Here is a 20942-nt window from a genome sequence, read left to right as displayed (position 1 = left end):
AGTGCACTGTTTGTTGAAACGGGAAAGGTTGTTATGCTGACATCTGTGATGTAGCAGCACAGCGCGATCAGACAGCTGCTTGAAGACAGACATTTATGTGGTGACGCTTGGGGTTTTTCAAACTGAAATGACACCGAGAGTCCTCTGTTCACTGAACGCATCGCAGCACTACAACGAGACGACCCTTCTGACAACTATACTCGCAATGTCACTATGCATGCATACAGGACCGGGTTTAGATAAGTGAGACACATGACAGCCGCAGCCTCTGGATGTGGTTGCAGCTGAGGGCAGCAGACGCGATCGATAGACAGTAGGCCTGTTTTATTCATGAGTTACATACAGCATGCCATATATTCTTACATTGAATATATATATTGCCTACAGTAGTAGTTTTAGTTTGAGTCGCAGCAGTATGATAATTAGGCTCTCTTGACAGGTTAAGGCTGTATTCAATGGTTATTTAAACTCCGTCCCCTGCTGAAGGTGGACATCAAAGCAAAGCACAAATTAAAGGACAGACAGGTGTGAAGTGAAACACTGATAGAAGTAGAACGTGGTAATATAAAGTGAGGAGAAAAAGGGTGAAATGCAGATGACCTGCTGATTATGCTGTAGACCAGCAGGAGTCACTAGAGTTAATTGCAAAAAATAAATGACGGGGCTGGTCGCCCTAAAAATAATGTTTTTTTTTATTGTTATTAAATGAATCTATTCAAAAGCAGTTTTTTAATGTTTCATGTTTTCATCTGTTTTATGCAAATTAAATGTAAAACTGGGAGGAACAAGCCCCGTTGATGCAACACATTCTCAATCTCGACTCATCACGTGCGACGCTTGGTTAGTGGCCCGAGCTTCAAACTATGACGATCTATCGATCATCAGTTTTGTAAATGACAGGAATTGCGTGTCAGTTTCCACTCTTCACATGCAAAGCATCTTTTCAAAAGAAAAGAAGTAAGTTAAGGGCAACAAAACCAATTAGTTAGATTTAGGGAAAAAAAGCATGGTTGCCGTTAACTTCACTGACTAACGACAGGACAGAAGTCTTGTGTTTGTTTGACCCGTCCACATATTTGAAAGCGCGTTGCTTCGGCATGAGACGCTGAAAGGCACTGGACCAACCACCTGTCTTTGACGAGTTGGGAGTGAGACCGGGGTTGACTGATGACTTCAAATCACTGTCGCATTAGACTTTGATTAGGAACAGCTAAATATGTATTGACTTTAGTAAACGTCTGATGGTGATTTATCATACCTTGTGACCGGTTAGTGCTCAAGTTGTGGTGGAAATTTGTTTTCTCAGCCAACTCACTGGAACATTTGAGAGCAATGCACTCAGGTGAAGGATCAGTGGAGCAATGCTGAAAAAAACCCCCGGAAAAATAAAAGAAACGTACATGTTAGCCTCTGTGGATGCTGATTTAAAGCGGTAATGTTACAAATCAAGAAACAGAGTTTTCAGCGGGGGTCTATATCCCAGTGACAGCTCGCTTTCTTTCTCTCTTGCCTCCACCTCCCCCCTCTCCTCTCCCTCTTCCACCTCCCTCCCCGGCTTGCTCCGTCTCATCTATCAGGAATGATGATGGAGGGACTCCTCTGTCCTTCTCCCCTTCCCTTCCTTCACTCCCCTGTTACATTACATGCGCATCCAAACATCCACTGTGTCTGTCAGACAGCATGTTTCCCGCGGCGTCCATCCCTCTGTCCCTGCCTGTCCACAGACAAACACGAGCTCACACACATACGCACACAGTAGTAATGTTGGGAGTCCCACGGTGATCGTGAGTCAGTCTTAAGAATAAGGAAATGCACAGAAGCACACACACATGCACATATCCATACTGCCTGCACATTGCAAACCATGTCTCTGTGTACAGTACAAACACAAAACCCACACAAGTATCCACACACACACACACTCACACACACACACACACCCACACACAAAGACGGATCACTGTGAAGTGGGCTTGTCAACTGGCAGGGGCCTCTCCAACAAATAAACACCCCATCTATCTGTCCCTCCATTCGTGGCACATGCCTGGTTGGGCGTGGGTGTGTGCGTGCGTGTGGGTGTATTTGTCTGTGTGTTAAGTTGAATTCCTGAGCCTGTGGTTACCAACAGCTTTGAAGTCCTAAAAGCACCAGGGCCCCGGGGTGACGGGCTCACCCGCCACCCCCGGCCTGCACTGGAAGGCCCATAAAGAGAAAAGCAAACAGGCAATAATACCCCGAATGAACAAACCTTTCCTGCATCTTTGGCTGCAGCCTCCTCCTCAGCCCTGTATGCCAGCAAACAAACTCACACAGGCATACACACACACTGACATCCACGCCAACACTGCACCAGAACGCTATCAGTGTGCACAGAGATACAGAATTGATTTAAAAGGGATGCAAACAGACATGCACTCATGCAGTCTTTCATGAGTGCATGGTGGTCATATGAATGTGCTCTGTCTCTCTTCCTCCTCTCTCTTCACACAGATGTGCATATACCATATGAGCAAATACAACATTATCGCTGAGTTTCCTTGCTTAGTGAGTAACTCCCACCTTTGGACTCCAGCTGAATGGTGTCTCTAATTAACACTATGCTCATTATCTCTCCCTCTCTCTTTTTCACTCTCCCTTCCTTCACGCTCCCCCCCCCCCCCCCCGGCTGCTGTGTTGTGGAGAGGGAGTCGGTATGATTGCTGCAGGCTTCTCGGTATGCTTTAATTAGCACAGGTTTTTTTTTCCCTCTTTTTTTTGCACATCAAGGTTATGGGAGATCCTCAAAAAGTCAAACAGCACTAGAGGGAATTTTGGGCCGCGATGGAAACGGTATGGATTAAAAATGAACACAAATAGATACAGCTTGAACTGAGGACGCACTGCAATGCAACTTGACATGTGATGAGGTGAATATGGACTCCCAAAAAGAATCCCAAAGATATGCTTGATAAATTCCAGCCATCAATTCTCTCTCTCTCTCTCTCTCTCTCTCTCTCTCTCTCTCTCTCTCTCTCTCGCTCGCTCTCTGCTGTTCTTTTACATTCAGCAAATGTTGTATGATGTGGCGTTAACATCATAATTCAAGATCTTTCTCACTGGAGCACTCAATCCAGGCCTTGCCCTTTCTTCTAGTCTCTCCTCTCACTTTCAGCTCCAAAAAGGCAACACGCCAGGCAGTGCACAGCCAAAAGGCTGCAGCGGAGAAGGCCTCCACACTAAGCTAAACTGACAAGAGAGGAGGAGACTGATGCAATGGAACAGTAGCGTTAGAGCAGCATCTACAGTATAATACGTCATTCATACAAACACACACACACACACACACACACATAGAGGACGGCATGAACTGATATGATTGCCTGGATTGGCTTTGAACATGTGTATATGAGTAACACCGGCTCTCAACAATAAAGATGGAGGCGCCCCTCGATAAGGAGCTCAACACCCAACAGGAACAATGGCTCAGAGAAACTCTGTGAACTGAATAAATAAAGGCTACAATGCACACACACAGAAATATAATTCTGCAAAAACATATTTGGAAACAAAAGAAGACGAGAAAAGAATACGTGATGCATATTACCCTGTTGCTGGATTAGAAATACTGTCATTGTAATTTAGGAGATCTGGTATTGTGTGTGACGGTGTGTGTGTGTGTGAGAGTGTGTGTGTAGAACTGACATGTTCTTGTGGAGAGTCGGGCGGTTGTATAATGGCCAACACAAACAAACAGAGTTCTTCCAAGCGACCAGTGGAGAGCCAATAGTTCCATGAATTCACAGCACTCAGCCTCAACAGTCTGGCAGAACAAATATACAAAAAACACGGAACAAAAAACAATGTGGGGAACAAGAAGAATAAGAAGGAACATTTAATAATAACCATCGGGATTCTACAGCGCTGCTGGATCTCTTCTGCTTTCATTAATTGGCCCTGAATGGGTATTTGATCAATATGTCAAGCAGAAATCGAAGCCAGGAATGAAGTTTCCTCACAAGCTGCACTTGGTTTCCACCATTTTGCCTCGACCCAAAACAATCAGCTGCAATCGAGATAGAAACTCAGTCCCAGCTACACCGATAACATCTCAGCAAGTCACGCCACTCATCGTTGAAGCTGAATGCAGCTTTGACGCTGAACAGTTCTGGTCCAGTCAGGTCTGGTCCAGGCAGGTTTGCGTGGCAAAGCCAATGGAAGATGTATAATGTGTCTGCTTGAAAGGCAAGCATGTCTGTGCATGAGGACAGCAGCTAAATCACATAAGCTAGAGAGTGAGGAGTGATATAAAACATTCGACATGCGATGGACGGTGGGCTTTGAACCGACGGCCAAGACCATCAGCCACAGGGGTGAGCAGAGAGAGAGAGAGAAAGGAAAGAAGGAAAGAAGGAAAGGAAGTAAACAAGGAGAGAAAGGCCTTGCTATTTGTCATCAAAAATAAATCATTTCAGAACATGTATCATCAGTGTAAATGATCTACAAGGAAGCAAATAAATCTTTACTCTATAGTTCCTTGAAACTTGGCAAAATAACATGTATTTGAGTGTGTTTCTCTCTTCTTCCACTTTTAATAAGAGATGGTAAGTAATCCCTCTAAAACCAGCAACTCAGGCTCATGTCCCTGTGTCTGTGTGTATGGATTTTCTGTATATGTGAAATTATAATAAGCATTATGGTGCTGGCAAGTTTGGGGATTGTGTGTCTTGATAAATCCAGTAAGAATGTAAACCTGGGTCTCTACGCAGCATACAGCAGAACAGCTGCGTGCATTTGCAACACACACTCACACACACTCAAACTCGACAGACAGACATCCGTTTGCTGTTTTAGGATCAAATTAGGGTTGCAGGAATTTCACACTGATGGTAGATAGGAGTTAGTTCACCTGCTCCGGTCTGTTCTAATGACAGATGAAAGACTGACTTAGCGAGATTAAATCTGGCCTCACATTCTCTGTGGAAAGGCCGAAGCCCGCTCACAAAACACACAGTAATCCAGACGATGACTGACGTGTCCATTCACCTCGTACAGTCGGAAAAAAACGCCATATCCACTCACGGAGTTTCACCCTGACAAAAGATCTGATGACATCTGCTCTGATAAGGATGATGACATATCAAAATATGCTCACAGCAATACACACTGAATCCTGTGAAATATGTATACGCAGCCATCAGCCACACACACGCCTACATGCACACACACTCTCATAACGGCAGCTCGCACACAGTGTCCCATTGCCAAAGCCAGACAGAATGTGTGTGTTCTTTTGAAGGCGCCACTGAAAAACCACCCTTGCTTTCACAACCATTTCTGGCTATTCACACACACACACACACACACACACACACACACACACACACGCACACACACAGCCAGCAAGATAATGACAGTCTAATACTAGAGTGTATTCTATTAAAGCCCTTAAACACTCTTCGGAGTCTGCGTAAACAAAGGCAACTGCTCTCCTCCTCTCTCACACACACACACACACACACACACACACACACACACACACACACACATACACACTCATAGAGCAGAGACATAGGTAAACAGAAGATGCTGCTAGGAGGCGTTCGGTCAAAGAAAACAAAGCATGAAATATTCAGTGAAGGTGCTCTATCCATATCTGATTTGGAACAGTCAGAGCCAACAACACCCAATCCAAACTCCGGGTCTTAAATCGACTCTGCTGCTGTCGCCTGACAGCCTGCGTGTTTACAGTAATTACTAGATTATTCATGTTGTGGTCTTAGCTTTTCCTTTCCCACTGTAAATATGTTTTCATCGTTCTTGCTATCTCTCTGTACGGTGACCTAACCCGCATGCACTCATCTATCTGTTAACACAGAGGGCCTGGAGAGCGAGCAGCGCGCTGGGGCCCCTGACGGCTGCACACGGGGGCTGTGGGGGCCTGTTGGTGCAGCTGTCCCACTCCAGGGTAACATAAGACCTTATTAGAGTCCATTAGACCTCTCTGAAACTAATAAGAGATTGTCAAATACATCCAAACATTCACACAATTCACAGAGAGACAGGAAGTAAAAGGCGGGTGATACGAAGGGGGACAGGGGTCTGCCATTTGTCTACATATTATCCTATTCTCATATCTACATTTTTTGTCCTTTTCAAATGTGGGCGCGAAGGCTAAACTGGTGGATTAAAGGTGCAAACATTTTGTATGAAATGCTATAGCAAGATTTTCCCTTTAAGTTATCAATATCAATTGGATAAAGATTTTCAAATGGCATGTAGACATGGGAAACTTCCAATTAAGAGCTATTCTAATGACTTTTACGGTGTTCAACACCTCTTTATTCAGGAGAAAATAAGGCTGGAAAGTAAATGGCACAGATTCGATGTTTACATTTTGCACATATAAGGTTTTTATCCAACAGCTGCAACAAAGTTCCTCCTCGCATCTGGACAGTGAGACCGGCTCGTCTGCAGTCAACAACCCCAGAAAAAGCGCCTCCCTTGGCCCTGACAGCAGGGGCTTGACCTGGGAGACTGCCTTTGATCTTTAATTAACACCGGGCATGGCCCTGGAGAGGACGGAGTTGATGAACATATAGGAGCATTATAGGGCCAGCTACAGAACTAAGAGAACGAAAGACAAACTGCTTTTTTTCCTCCTACTTCATACTCTTTTTGAACTTTAAACCCATTGTGGAACAGCTGCAGTGCAGCGCATGAAGAATGTGGCTGCTTCCAAATAGATGCTGCATCTGGCTTCCAGAGTGAGGAGCTCGCACAAGCTGAGAAAAGTGAAGCACACAAAGAGAAGGTGGGGATTCATGGCACATGCAGTCCTCTCTTCAGCATGAAGAAAATGTACAGAAGGATATCAGTGGAGGATGACGTAAGTAAGTATTTCCCACTGCTGTTGTCATTTTACATTAGGTACCGAGGTATTTAAATAGATCATGTGCTTTCACATATAACATGTATTTGAATCAAACGCAAAACATCGTGCTGCAGAGAAACACGGATGAAGTACTGCAACTGTAATTGAAGAAAGCTGTTGCACTGGCCGCAGAAGCCACTTTCAGGAAATTTAATTTTGCTAAGTTATCTAGTTATGTTATGTCTGTGTTCATGAACCCCTTTATGAAGATAAAGCCAAAATAAACGTACTTTTGGGAGGCTTATTATAACCCATTCCACAGTGAGTTTTAATCACACTAGGATGCTATGTGGTATGATGAAAGGCCCATTGTGACACTTAACCTTTGAACCCTCTGGTTGCTTTATCCCAAAGGGGATGTAGAAGTTGCCAAGGGGCATCATTTATGTAACGTCTAAGTAGTTGAGGTGCATTAAGTGAAATGAAGAGGAACAAGGACAGTCAAAGAACAAGTATACCAGCAATAAAAAGCTTCTCTGGGAAACAGCCCTATCTGTTGGTAGAACCCTCAGGTAATGAGTGTTTCACAGAGCAGTCTGCTCTCTAGCACCAAGAGACAAAAAAAAATATTCAGTAACTTCTAACAATTTGATTCTTTCCAATACCCAACTGGCTACAACTCAAAATAAATACCCCTGAAAAGCATGTGTGATGATGATGTCACAGACGGTTTGAAAATGAAAGGCAAAGCCAGGCAGCCAGACGTAATATACTTTTTGGCTTTTGCAACCACCTCCAAGGTGACAACAGACTTTAGGGTGAGATCGAGTATCTCCAGGCTCCAATGTCTACCCATTCATGACTCCACCAACACCCACAACCATCGCCGCAGCTATTCTATGATTCACCATCCACTCCAGCCCACTCCTTTCTTCTGGGTTATCAGTCCCATCCCTGGTACTCTGGTTAAGATCTTCCCATAGCTAATGATGTGTCACACAGAAGATTACTATTGAACTCACGCACGCTGCACCATGTGGCTCAAAGACCTGGATAACGCATCACACACGCATGGAAAAGCACACGAACTGTCCAGCGACACTGTTCTTTTGAAGGTATCCCACATACAATGTGCACACATACACCCACACACACACACACACACACACAAAGGTTGGGTATCAGACATTAAAGGTTCTGGGCTGACAGATATTAAGTGTGACGGTCTTCTCATCGGACACGTTGCAGCCTTGGGAAACTTTGCATTGTATCACACAGTAATTTAAACAAGGACAGAAAAAAGGACAAATAAAGGAAGTATGCGAGAACTGAGGAGTAAAACACATGAAGAAAAATGGAAAAAGAAGCTGTCTTACTTTGGCAGGTCTTGCTTCTCTCCTCGTACCCTGGGTTACATAGACACTTCCCAATAGGTACGAGCCACTCCCCCTCTGTGCTGCAGTACATTCGCGGAGGCTCCTCCTCTTTGGAGTGATTGACACATGAGCCTTTGACCTCCACCAGTGACTGGGAGTCCATGGGCACCGTATCAGGGAAAAAGGCCAGATTCCTCACAGTGTGAGGGCACTTCTTGAAGTAAACCCTCACTGAAACTAAAGCTACACAGGCGCCCACGTCCTGGAACGCCAGGTAGAAGCCCTTCTTGGTCATGGGACCCACCTCGCGAACCTCAGTGTTAAGCTTGAGAATGCGATCTCCGAGGTCCATTTGGGTGAAACTTTCATCAGCGGCGATAGTGTCAATCTTAGTATACAGGTGTTCTCTGAAGTGGCTTCCCTGGTCGTCGTCTGCCTCCTGGTACAGGAGGTTGAAGGTCTCCTTGCAGGTGCCCAAGACCAGCGGGATGGAGTTGCAGTCCCTCAGGGTGAACTTCAGCTCCACGTAGATCTTCTGGGCCGACTGGCGAGGGATCCAGTTGGTGCGCAGCCAGTTGTTCTGGCTGTACTCCATCACGTTGCAGACCTGGAAGGTCCTGATGGGAGTGTAGTGCTCATCCACCCCACTGATCTCCTCCCACTGAAAAAGATGGAGAGGAGAAGAGGTGGAAGAGAGAGAAATATGGGAAGACAAGAAGGAGCAACAAACAAGAGAGAGAGAATCACATGCAAGAGAAGAAAGGGGGAATATTTAAGGTTAAAAGAAGAGGAGGGGTGATGGAGGAGGCAGATAAGGAAAGGTAAAATTAAGAAAGTTATGAAAAAGATGAAGTAAAAAAGATGTGAATATAAGAGGAAGAATATAAGGAGACAGAGAGGAAGTAGAGGAAAAATAGGGTTTCCAAAACATTGGAGGAAAGTTGAAGAGGAAGGGGTAGGAAAGAGGAAATTTGGAGCAGAGAAGTAAGAGGATAGAGGGAAGGAGGGGTAGGTAGCAGAGAGAAAAAAAAGGTTATCTCCACCCTGTAAGCATTTGCAGATGAATTATTTAGATTCAGATTCACTCTTGCTGAATACTAAGCATCTAATAAACACTTAAGGGTGAAAAATCACACTACCAGATCTCTTGTAAATTACTAAAATTAATTAAAAGCAAACGTTCTGCCTGAGCCAAATTTCCAGAGCACTGTGAAAATACCTCTGAGAAAAACCATGAAGTATGATTTCCCATCTCGAAATAAATACATTTGTGCTGCTTTAATTGTTGTTAAATATTAGCAAAATCCTATAGTGTTTCTTTCCACCCTTTTACTAACATGTTTTTCTTTTCTCTACAAATGAGGACTTTCAAGCTGCTGGTTATTTGCATCACAGAGCTACGGTTACTGAAGGAAACGTGCTGAATCCACTATGAAACAAACAGAAGCTACGAAGTACAGACAGATGTGAGTGTATACCACGGACGTTCGTGTCTGTCTTACATTTTCCCTCCACTGGGAGAAAGCAATGAGAGGAGAGGAGAAAAAGAAAGCGGGGTCATTCCTTTTGAATTCAACACAGCGGGAAGACTCATTGATCATGCGCTTTGGCTTCGCTGTCCAGGCCAATCAACACTGAATCGGAGCGATGATGAATGGGCAAACACCTGAAACACTGGGCTCATTGTGGTTAAAATGACAGTCATTAGAACGAATGGGCCTAAATGTGTAAATTGATGCTTTTTCAACTTATTTCAATGGATGTATGGCTGAATGAGCAGTGCTTTCTTCAGAGAGGGAGAGAGGGGGAGAGAGAGAGGGGGAGAGAGAGAGAGAGAGACGCTTTCTGGGTAAGTGGAAACTGAATTATCGCTCCTTTCACACAAGCATTGCTGGAAACATAAACCCACACACACACATATACATTCACATAAGGCTCATGTGAAGTGTTTAAAGTCCCATAGCAGGCGGACACAGCAGGTGCTTTCAGCCTGAACACAGGAATTAATGACGAGCTAAGAAAGCCGAGGTTCTCTATTACACGGTTTGGTGTGCGCCGTGCGGGTGTAAGGCATATCTATGAGTGTGTGGTGGTCAAGGAGCTCTTAGGCTGAAGGGTGGCCACTTGCTTTTCATCTCAGAGTAAAGTTAATGAAACACCCCTGAGAGAGAGAGAGAGAGAGAGAGAGAGAGAGAGAGAGAGAGAGAGAGAGAGAGAGAGAGAGAGAGAATAATGAAGGGAAAGGTCGAGAAAGTAAAAAGATAGAGCTGAAAATAAGCAATAGGAAGAGGGAGGGAGAGATAAAGTGAGAGGAAACTTGAGGGGATGGATTGCATTGGTGTTTAGTCTCCCCCGTCATGCTTTCCTTGGTGTCACCTCATCCATCTTAGTGCAGTCCAAGCTCTCTATATATCTAACAATAACAGGCGAAGTAGACATTACTGAGTGGGGCTAAATATTAAGAGGGGAAGCTAAACTTAACAGTTCGCCTCACTTTGCTCTCGAGTTTAACAGATCGACTTCAAATATATCTAGAAATAATGATGTGATGACATGCAACAAAGATTTGATGAGAGACAAAACAGGAGGCAGAGGGAAGACAAGAGCTGCCGCTATGATTTGTGACTATGTTGACATTGTGTTTGATAAGAGAATGTACTTACATGAAAGTAATGCAAACAAAGCATCCTAATCTGCTTCGGCTTTATATATATATACATACTTTCAACAATGTCTTTCTGCCAGGATTCAAAGCAGCCGAACTGAGAACCAAACGTGTTTGTGCAGATGTGATGCGTCACTTCTGTTGGTTAAAAATATTACCTGCTAGAAATACTGAATATAGAAATAAGACAGATTAAAGTCATCCACAAATACAGGAAAAAAATCCATGTGTCTAATGAAGGTGTTCATAATCACAACTCTGTCTCCTCGAAATTGCATTGATACGAATGAAATGTAATTTCTGGAAGACAGGATTGTTTGTACATCTTTGCCTCTCTGGCCATTCTATTCTATTCTATAAGATTACAAGTTGTTGCTTATAGTTTCAACACAGTGGCAGACCACAACATGGCCATGTCAAAAAATGTAAAACATTCAATGTTACAGCGGAAAAGAAATGCAGTTTATTTTCCAACATATGAGCACACAGCATGTGCAGTATTGGAGGACTGGCTCTGTGCCTTTCTCTCGACCTCGATGTGATCTGCCATCAAATGAAAAAGCGAAGAGGATGGGGCAAGTGTAAATTGAGCAGAATTAAGTACATGCTCTGGATTGCCGCTATCTCACCATCTCATCCGATTCAAGAGCTTCTCCACTTATTGTGAATATTATTGCTGCATTTGATTGTGTCACATTTGATTTTCCATCACCCTGAAAAGTAAGCTACTCTCGCAAAATTGTTTTTTCTCACGGAACAAGTGGCCTGAGGGTGGAGGTGACAGTGTTTGTGCAGTACTGTACATATGCCTGTATCGAGTATTGTATTGAGCTGGCAAGTGGGTGTGTTTCTGAACATGAACTTTGTTCCACTCGCTTCTCTCTCTCGCTGCATTTGTGTTTCTGCATGTGTGTGTGTGTGTGTGTGTGTGTGTGTGTGTGCATAATTCTCAGTCTTTGTAAGCAGATGTCTGTGAGAGCTGCAGGATTTACGTCTTATCCCCTTTACGTACTTTCATGTCCACCAATATGATGCAAACTGGGCTAAATCGAAAGTGACTGCGAGTGATTGCTCTCTGCTTTAAAGCTGTCTTTGGGAGGGGTCTGAAGTTTTCCCAAAATCAAACCCAGGTGTGTCTATGCGCTGTACGTATGTGTGCATGCTTTTCTTAGTGGCGCTATATCCTATTCCAGAATAGATGACTTGACGTGAGCAAGTCTCTGCCAAAGTAAATGAGACCTCCGCTATGATGTGAGGCTTCCACTCTGAAGAATGGCGCCTCTGACATGGAGGTATCCTCTTCCCCATCCCCAAGCTTTACGTCATAAAAAACCTTGGATCGCATCGCTTGGTTTGTTAGCAAAGGGTTGTTTTCTATCCTTCACCTGACAAGGAGGAAGAGGGAGTGAGGAAATAAATATAGTGTCTCTCCATAGTTCTCTCCATCATTATCCAGATCCAGAAAAGCATTAGTTCGGAGAGTACTCACTTGTACACGAAGCACCCAGCGTGAAGAAACAACCAGCAACAGACACCAGAGTTAAAGAACGTTGGGTCTACGTCTCGCCCCCAGAGGCAACTCCCACTGTGAATGTGTGGAACTGTTTGTGTCAACCAGGATAAATAAAGGTCCAGTAAAGTGAGCAGCCACCTCCTTGTTTCTCTCCAGGGGGGCATAACCCCCCCCCCCCCTCCCTGCCCTCTAATTGATATATAACAACACTAGCACCCTACACCAGTCCTGGTGACCTTTGACCCCTACCCCTGGTTGGTGTGATCTGTGCTGTAGGTAGGTGAAGCAGCTAAAGGAACAGTAAAATGGAGTGTGGTAACTTGACCTGCTCTTGACATTACAACTACGGCAACAGGCACGTCTCAAAGTCACCCAGTCAGCACGCCAGTTCACCCACTTCACAGAAATGCAGGTCAATGGGAGTTAATGGACCAGTATATAGGGTAACAATGCATTAATACCAAGACTAGAAGGAACACTGTGATGGGCATTTATAATTCAAAAAAAGAAAACCATTGGAAGAAGCAGAGTTCAGGTATAGTGTATCTACGGCTGTCTATTATACTGCTACAGCTGCAGAGGGTACATCTTAAAACTGAAGCTCCACAACAAGTGCAGAGCTCTTGGGATCCATAGAGGCCAGTGGGGTCACAGACACAACAACTGCAGCATATCAGTCAGAGGACATTTCATCAGCCAGTCTGGAGGGAAACCTGAACACACACGTCAGACATTCTCCTCTTCGTGTTTGTGAACAGCTCCGAGCCTCGCCTTACGAATCCTTGTTCATGCTTTGCTCGAGGACACACCAGCAACAACTGCTGAAGGAAGCTGGACGATTCATAATATTTTGTTAGTTTGATGTTTTTTTTGTGCTTTTTATTTATTCTGAGGTCCAGAATGTATTTTGTTGTTGTGGGGAATATTAACGCATTTCGTGTACCAACGGGTGGATTTGATATAATTCTGAATACGTTGTCGTGCTGTTTACTTGTTGTCAGTCAGAGGATTTGCATCAGCTGGTCCAACCAGGAAGAAAGTAACTACTGACACAATTCTATACTTCATCCTCTTCCTCCTCCTCCTCTCTGGTCCCCTGCCCTCAGTGCTAATCTCCGTTTATGGATGGGCTTTCCTCTGTACTCTCTCTCTCTCTCTCTCTTTCTGGGGGGCAGGGGGAGCGTTTTATGCTGGTCAGGCTGATTTTGCAGATGGGGTGGCAGCAGCAGTGTTTGGGGGGCTTTAAGAGCTCTTGGGTGACTAAAGAAGTTGAAACAGCAGTATGACAGTATGTGAGCTGGCCGACTGAAGGGGTGAACCTAGTCCGAAATATAAAAAGCCATGCCATTATACTGTGCATGCCCCCCGTCCTCTTCCAGACCTGAGAATTGAGAATGTGAGCTGTGAATGAGTCTGTGTGAGTTCAATATTTCTCATTATTCCTAACAGCATATGCAGAGCTCACACACTGTGACTGCTGGCTTTTTTTTCTACGTATGTCAAGCATTTTTATGGCAAGACAAAAGCTCAGTCAATGCCATTGTTAGTAGGTTTTTAACCACTTACACAGTCCTGCAGAGTATGAGCCTAAACATGTAAAAACCTTTGACTGTACATGCAACACACTTTCTATTTTTTTTGTTGTTGTTCATCTTTATTTATTGGATGCTGATGTTCCCATGAGGAACCAAGTGCTGTGTAATATCTGACATGAACGTGTTCTTATTCAAGCAAAACATATTTTAACATTTCAACATTTCACTTTAACAAATCAAACTGCACGTTGTAACTAAAAGCAGCTCAGCAAAAACATCAATGCCGTTGTATCCCCTGCTGGTTCCTATGAAAAATGGACTTCACTTTGAATGTGCCCATTATTTCTATTTTGTACGCACAGCCAGTGTCTGGGGTGTTGCTGTGTTGCTGAAGAATGCTTTCAAATCGCACAAGAATGTAATCTTTAACACTCTTTAGTCTTATGAAGGGCTAAGCCCCCTGGACACTGCTCCGCAATCAGCCTGCCTGCCAGACAGATAACAGTATATCTGGATCACACGCACTCCAAAAACACACACACACACACACGTCAGTCAGCCGGTGGCTCTGGAGTGAACATCCTGGGGAGGCTAAGCTCTTAATTTGTTCTGACCGGAGCGCGGTGTGTCTCGGTTGGCCAATAGCCATGGCCTCTCCATCAATGTGAGTGTTTGTGTGTGTGTGTGTGTGTGTGTGTGTGTGTGTGTGTGTGTGTGTGTGTGTGTGTGAGGGCTCAGTGCCACTGCCACATTATGAGAAATCATTTGTGAACAGCAGTCTCCCAGGGCAGGCTGCTTATCAGAGCGCAGTCAGTGGATGACGTGAGTAATTACAGATGATTCACCTTGAGGACTTGATCATCAGCAATATCTCTCTCTCTCTCCCTCCCTGTCTCGCTCTCACCCTTTCCTGTCCTCCCCTCTCTCCTCTTCTCTCTCTTTCTTCCTGCCTTCTCTTTGTCTCTCGCCCTCTTTTTGATCCTCTCCTATACCCTCGTTTTCTCTCTCTGGAGTCATGCTCATTTAAGAATGACATTGGCTTCCAGTCCTGTAGCATTTTTATGAACTGTAAAACCACACGCTTTTCATCTGAACTCGTTCGAAGCAAATCACGTGAAATAAAGCAGAGCTCGCTGCGCACACTGCATATCCTCTGTCACACATTCCAACGTCCCGTGCTGGATCAGGTCTCCGATATCGCTATACGCATTTTCCTACACTCTAATACCTTCTATCAGCACAACATCACTCTGTCCCTTGACATGGTCACGCAATTGTTCTGAAGCCTGTGGTTCAACATCACTCAGCGTTTTTTTAAGGTGCCAGCAGTGTATATGGCCGAGGGAAACAAGGTTTAGCAGCTCCACGGAACAAATGACTGGATTACCTTAAGCCACTGCCAAGGAGTAATTCTAACACTTAATAAAGGAAAAACCAGGAAGTGTGTGTGCGTGCGTATGTGTGTGTGTGTGTCATTGGGCCAGCCCCGAGGCACAGTAGTCTAACTAGCTACACAAATAAACACTAAGCGGGAGCCCAGTGGAGGGACTTTGGTAGCAGAGAGAGGCTGATAGATGAGGCTGCTGAGATTTTTTATTTGTTTTTTTCCCAAAAGTATGGAGCTGAAAGCTGTACGGTTCCCACGTGTAATCATATTGTTTCGTTGTGGGAGAAAAAAGCCATAGAACTTCGGAAAAAATAACTAAATAATTTAAAATGTTTGCTGTATTGTGGTTGAAAGTAACACAACAAAGCCCAAATCCAGAAGTGAGAACTTTGATTGGGAATTTCAGAGTTTCCTTTTTTTGTATTTATGAAGGGATAACACTCACAGATTATTAAAATGTGTGTTAAGGGACTAGGAACAGCATTAAAGCATGTGTGACAGACAGAATGGGTTGGTACGTGTTTTCAATTGAGAACAAATGGATTAACAAGTGAAATCTTCACAATGGAATTACGACGTTAACATGCAACAGCAGTAAAATGTTGTTGATGTAATATTTACGAAAAAAGGGGCTTATCGGCTGTCTTGTGTGGATGCCTTAGTGTCTACAACCTAAACTCCTTTAATCTTTCTTTAAACACATGCACACACAAATACACACAAACACCCACACAGTACATTTTCCCATAAGCATCTTGACCATATGGCAAGCTCCGAATGCTTAACCTTTAACCCGAGAGACGAAGAATGGGCAAAAAAACATCTAAAGAGAAGTGGGTTAATCTGCACTTGGCTCATTGGGTCAACATGGCATATAGTGAGAACCACAGGAGTTTGAAAATCCTGATTTCATGTGGTGTGGGGTTGAATCCAACACACAGTTCATGTTGATGGATCTGCCCCCCAAATGTAAGCATATGGAGACATGATGTAGGTAAATGTAGAGATAGAGGATACTCACCCCATGCGTTGGGTAGGAAATCCATCCTAACTCCCCTTGGCTTGCTTTAGAGTCTAACAGGTTGACTGTGGTGAGGAAGAGAAAGAGAGAGGGAAAACAAAGAGAAAATATGAGTGTCTAGTCCTTGTTAGCCCCAATTAGCCTTCAGATAATCCCACAGGGGGGATCACCAACCTCCAGCACTGATCATGACTTTATGTACTCAGCTGCCACACACACACACATCCTACGCTGACTAACAGAGAGAGTCGGCTGTCTTGTATCGCTGTGTAAAGCAGAAGTTGGCTGGGCAAAACTGGCAACAACACAGATATCCTGAGGAGATATTGAACTGTAATAGATCCAACATAACAAAACACAACAAGTCTCACACTTTTGACCCATAACCCCCGTTCTACTTAGCCACACACACACACACACAGTGATTGGAAGTAAAAACTGCATCACATTTTTGTCTGTGTGTACTGCCAATAATGAATTCGTATCAAACAGAAACTAAGATGCAGAGAAGCAAATCTGTGTCTAATAGGTGGCATATGACATATCAGACAAGGAGCTCCATTAGTGTGAAGGTGCAAGTTAAGGGTTTGGGTTTCAGATGGTGACCGTTATGGTCCCAAAGCAGCAGTGTTAGTACTCATGGTGCTTGGTGTCATGACATGATGGTCGCCGATGGTCCTTCTGTTCCACACCTCCTCAGACTAAAAGAATTCAGCACAGCACACACACACACACACACACACACACACACACCTACACACACATTTAAAAGAATAGTCAAGTAATTATGTTTGTTTATATGTCGTCGTCCAAAAAAAATACTTCACATGTTGCTGTGATTAATAACATGCATACTCAGCGACCTGCATGAGGAAGTGAGCGATGAATAATCAGCTTTAAACAGATGGTGGAACAATAAAGTTCCACCGTTCCACCGTCTCTTCTTTTAAGTTTGAACCTGGAACTGACTCAGCCTCTTACTCATCCAGAGAGGAAATCATTCCACAGCTCAACACACACAAACAAGTGTCTACTTACACACACACACACACACAGACACACACTTACCCAAGCGAGCGCACGCATACACAACTAAGTGAAGCAGCAGTCAGGCCCTGCAGCTGTAGCTCTATTCACTGTGAAAATATGAGGAATACAATCTCCCTGTACTCTCCCATTCAAAGCCTCAGTAGGCAAGAGTGTACACATCTCCGAAGACAGCCAGGGAGAGTATTTGTGGGTCGGGAAGGACTGCCGTGGTGCTGTGAAAACTACTTCAGTTCACAAGCAGCATGAGCTAAATATGCAGAGAAAAGGGATTTTGCCGCTCCATGAACTAATTGTTGTTTCACACTAGAATAAAGGTTGAGATGGAAATCATCGTTTTCTTCAGGCGAGTCTGATAACTATCAGCCAGTGTGGCATAATAAAGAGCTTGAAAGGGAAAGCAGATGAGAAAGGAAGACACACACACACACACACACATTATTATCAAATACTCGGTTCGAAAATCGACTGAATTGAGGCTCACCTGAGCTGAAGCCATGCTAAGCCACTCAGCCATTTGAGTGGCAGTAGACACATTCCTATTAGAGTCTAATGAAGCTATCTGTTCATGTCAGATAATAGCAGCTCAGCATCCAGGGCCATTGCTTCCAATTTACATTTCTCAACGAGCCGAGCCCACCACTCAAATTGGGCCGAGCGGGGGAATTTGAGAGCAGAAAATTAGACGGCTCTCATATCGCAGGAGGAAAAAGCCCCCTCCAGCTGCACTTGGCTGGGGAAATCAGCACCCACACACACACACACACACACACACACATTCTCACAAATGCATGCATAAACACTCGCACTGTGCACAGCTATACGAAAAAGACAAAGTCGCACCAAGAAATGCACCTCACCCAAGAAACTATGAGTAAACACACACCATGAAACACATGTATTTGTACTAAAACGTAATAGAACGCCTACTGTATGTATGCACTCTTTCAGATGCTCACCAAAACACATTTTCTTGCACATGCGTAATCGAAAGATGCACGAAATAACAGCGTACACAAACAGTCTTTCTCACTCTCACTCCCCTCTCTCACACAAACACACACACACACACACACACACACACAACACACACACAGACACTTGGTCGGTTAGCAAGCTAGCGCCAGCCAAGCATCTAGCCCCTGCCCCATCAGGGAGTGCCTCTGAACGGGAACTAGGAGTATTAATAGCAAACTGAGCCAGCCTGTCTGGGAGGGAGCAAAACATCACAGAGGTAGAAACAGGTGAATCAATATATAAACCTATCGGCCACCATCTAACACCCACACACAAAAACGGACCCTGACGAAACAGAAGTTAGACTGATGGGAATGCAGGAATGGGGGGGGGGGGGGGGGGGGTGGATGGGCGTTTGCTGTATCAAGCCAGTAAACCTAACAAGCAAACACAATTCGAAACGTGTCACGCAGCAATGCAATTCTCTTCTTTTTTCACTTGCCAGCGACCTACTATCGCTCGGCATAGCTATATGTTGAGATATTAACATGAAACATTGGAGCAAAGATCTACAGGGGGCCCATTTTGATGTCTGCGTTCTCATAATTTAACAGCTAAAGCTAACCATCACCGTCGAGCACACACTCGGATTCCAATAGCCCCTCACTTTCAGCCAAATATGATGATGGGAAAAGCGATTCACAGCAGATGTGAAATGCAATCCTCAGCCACAGACACAATTAAAATGTTGGATAGGCGGAAGAAGAAATTGTCAGTCAGAGACGCTGGTGTAGAATCAACACATGGCTTGATCAGTAAAGCAAGACCCTTCCATCTGGACTAAGTCCCTCCACTCAGAACGGAAAAGAAGAGAAAAGTTGAACACGCGTGAGTAATATCGCCCACAGTTGTAAACACAGCGGAGAGGGCTTTGTCTTTGCAGCCTGGCTCTGTGCATGTAAAGGTTGGCAGGCCGCAGTGCAGGCAAAGCAAGGTGACTTGTGCCTGTGCTAAAGGGTGAAGTGTTCACCTCCCATTATGAATTATTCAAGTGCAGAGTCGCTCTGTCTGATGTTGCTGCTGCTTGCCCAACCCTTCTGCCCCCATTCCTCTCTTTCGTTCTTTCTTTCTTTCTTTCTGTCTTTCTTTCTTCTATCCATATACCATCTGCCTTATAGCCTATGTCTGTTGTACACAGAAACATGTAGCCTCAAATGCTCACATAAAGGCATGGCACCCCTGCACACATACTGTATGATCTGATATATCTTTAAATATAAGCCAGAACACATAAACACCACGAAAGACACACAAACCTATTTTTTATTTTTTTTGTATCTCAATCTGAAGTCTGAAACACATGCTGTTGAACTGAAGATGACACTCTCCATCTACAGCTCAATGTTTGGCCAACGCACACATATGCATATAGTCCTTCAATATGTTTCGAGAAAGGGGTATCTTTTTAAAGGAGGGTCATGTGTAAGCATATTTCCAGCACCTCTGAAAGGTACCATCGCTCACAAACGTCCATCTGTCCCAGCGGGACTGCAGCGCCGGGCTCTGCGGGCCGAGCCTCCCTACCGCCGGCTAAAAATACCCGAGGCCTCCCGACGCCCTGCAGCGGGCGAACATCACACCACGCAGCCACGCTGCACCACAGCAGGGCAACCAACAACGTTTTATTATTTTTTCGATTAAATATGGAAGAATATATGTATATTTTTTTCAAACAATATCTGATGTCTTATTTCCAGGCAAAGTTCTAGTGAATCCGCGCCACAAATGATATTCTCCGGGACTTCCTCTGAATTTCCCTCAACTTTTCCCCGAAGTTTCATACACGACCACGACGACCTGATGACAGCCACAGAGTGAATGCTGTTCCTGAAAGCTGTATGGTGGACGCACGAAACATAACTAGACCTCTGGCTTCCGTATACATGGGGAAGGAAATAATACGTTTCCCATGATCCAGTTCAAAGTTCAGGTTTGTTTTGCATGACAATATATTTGTCTTTACTTATTCTGTAATTAATTAATTCATTTCCATTAAGTCTATGAAAAGTCCCATAGGGTCTTTAAATTGGCAAAATAATATTGAATTCATTTCCTTGTGTGCTGATATCGATAAGCTACAAACATATGTCGACGAATTTACGACTGATTCTTTTATGACGATCGATTTCATCGAAGTTTACGAACAGGCATCCTTTGTTAACTCTGGGGGCTCTTTCATAATCTGCTGCGCGTTTTCAGATCTGATCAGCAGAAGCCACGCCGGCATGCAAATACAGGCCAGTGTAACTTTATTCTTCACACATGTAAACACAGGGCTTCGTGATTCGTCAGGTTTGTCATCGCTTCTAATTCTAAACATGAATATCATTTAAAAGGAAGACACGTGCTTTCTGGCACGTTTAGTGACTTTTAAAACGAGTGAATCGGTCTCAAATCGGGCTGAGCCTATCCTCCCCGACGGTGAAGGCTAGTGTCCTCTCCTTAAATGAATTCCAGGAGGTACAATGCGGTGCAGGTCCGTGAGTTACGATGGTGTCACTATCTGCTCCACCTCTCCCCTGTATTTAAGA

At 44.3% G+C, this 20942-nt stretch overlaps 1 protein-coding gene across 2 annotated transcripts in view; it reads right to left on the bottom strand.

Moving 5' to 3' along the window:
* The window catches only part of epha3 (eph receptor A3), a 103199-nt gene that overhangs the window by 79785 nt on the left and 2472 nt on the right, over positions 1–20942 (bottom strand). Inside the window, exons 2-4 of one of the 2 annotated variants that reach the window (XM_079276732.1) lie at positions 16348–16412; positions 9729–9740; positions 8227–8887 (exon numbers count right to left, since the gene is read on the bottom strand). In XM_079276732.1, the coding sequence (XP_079132858.1) occupies positions 8227–8887; positions 9729–9740; positions 16348–16412 (738 nt within the window). Of the gene's footprint in view, positions 1–8226; positions 8888–9728; positions 9741–16347; positions 16413–20942 lie in introns of those variants that run through there. The other variant, XM_079276731.1, reaches the window with a different exon arrangement.

This window comes from Melanostigma gelatinosum (genome assembly GCF_949748355.1).
Source record: "Melanostigma gelatinosum genome assembly, chromosome: 10".
NCBI classification, from domain to species: Eukaryota; Metazoa; Chordata; class Actinopteri; order Perciformes; family Zoarcidae; genus Melanostigma; species Melanostigma gelatinosum.
The sequence above is the reverse complement of the archived record's forward strand: the minus strand, read 5'-3'. Positions and strand labels throughout refer to the sequence as shown.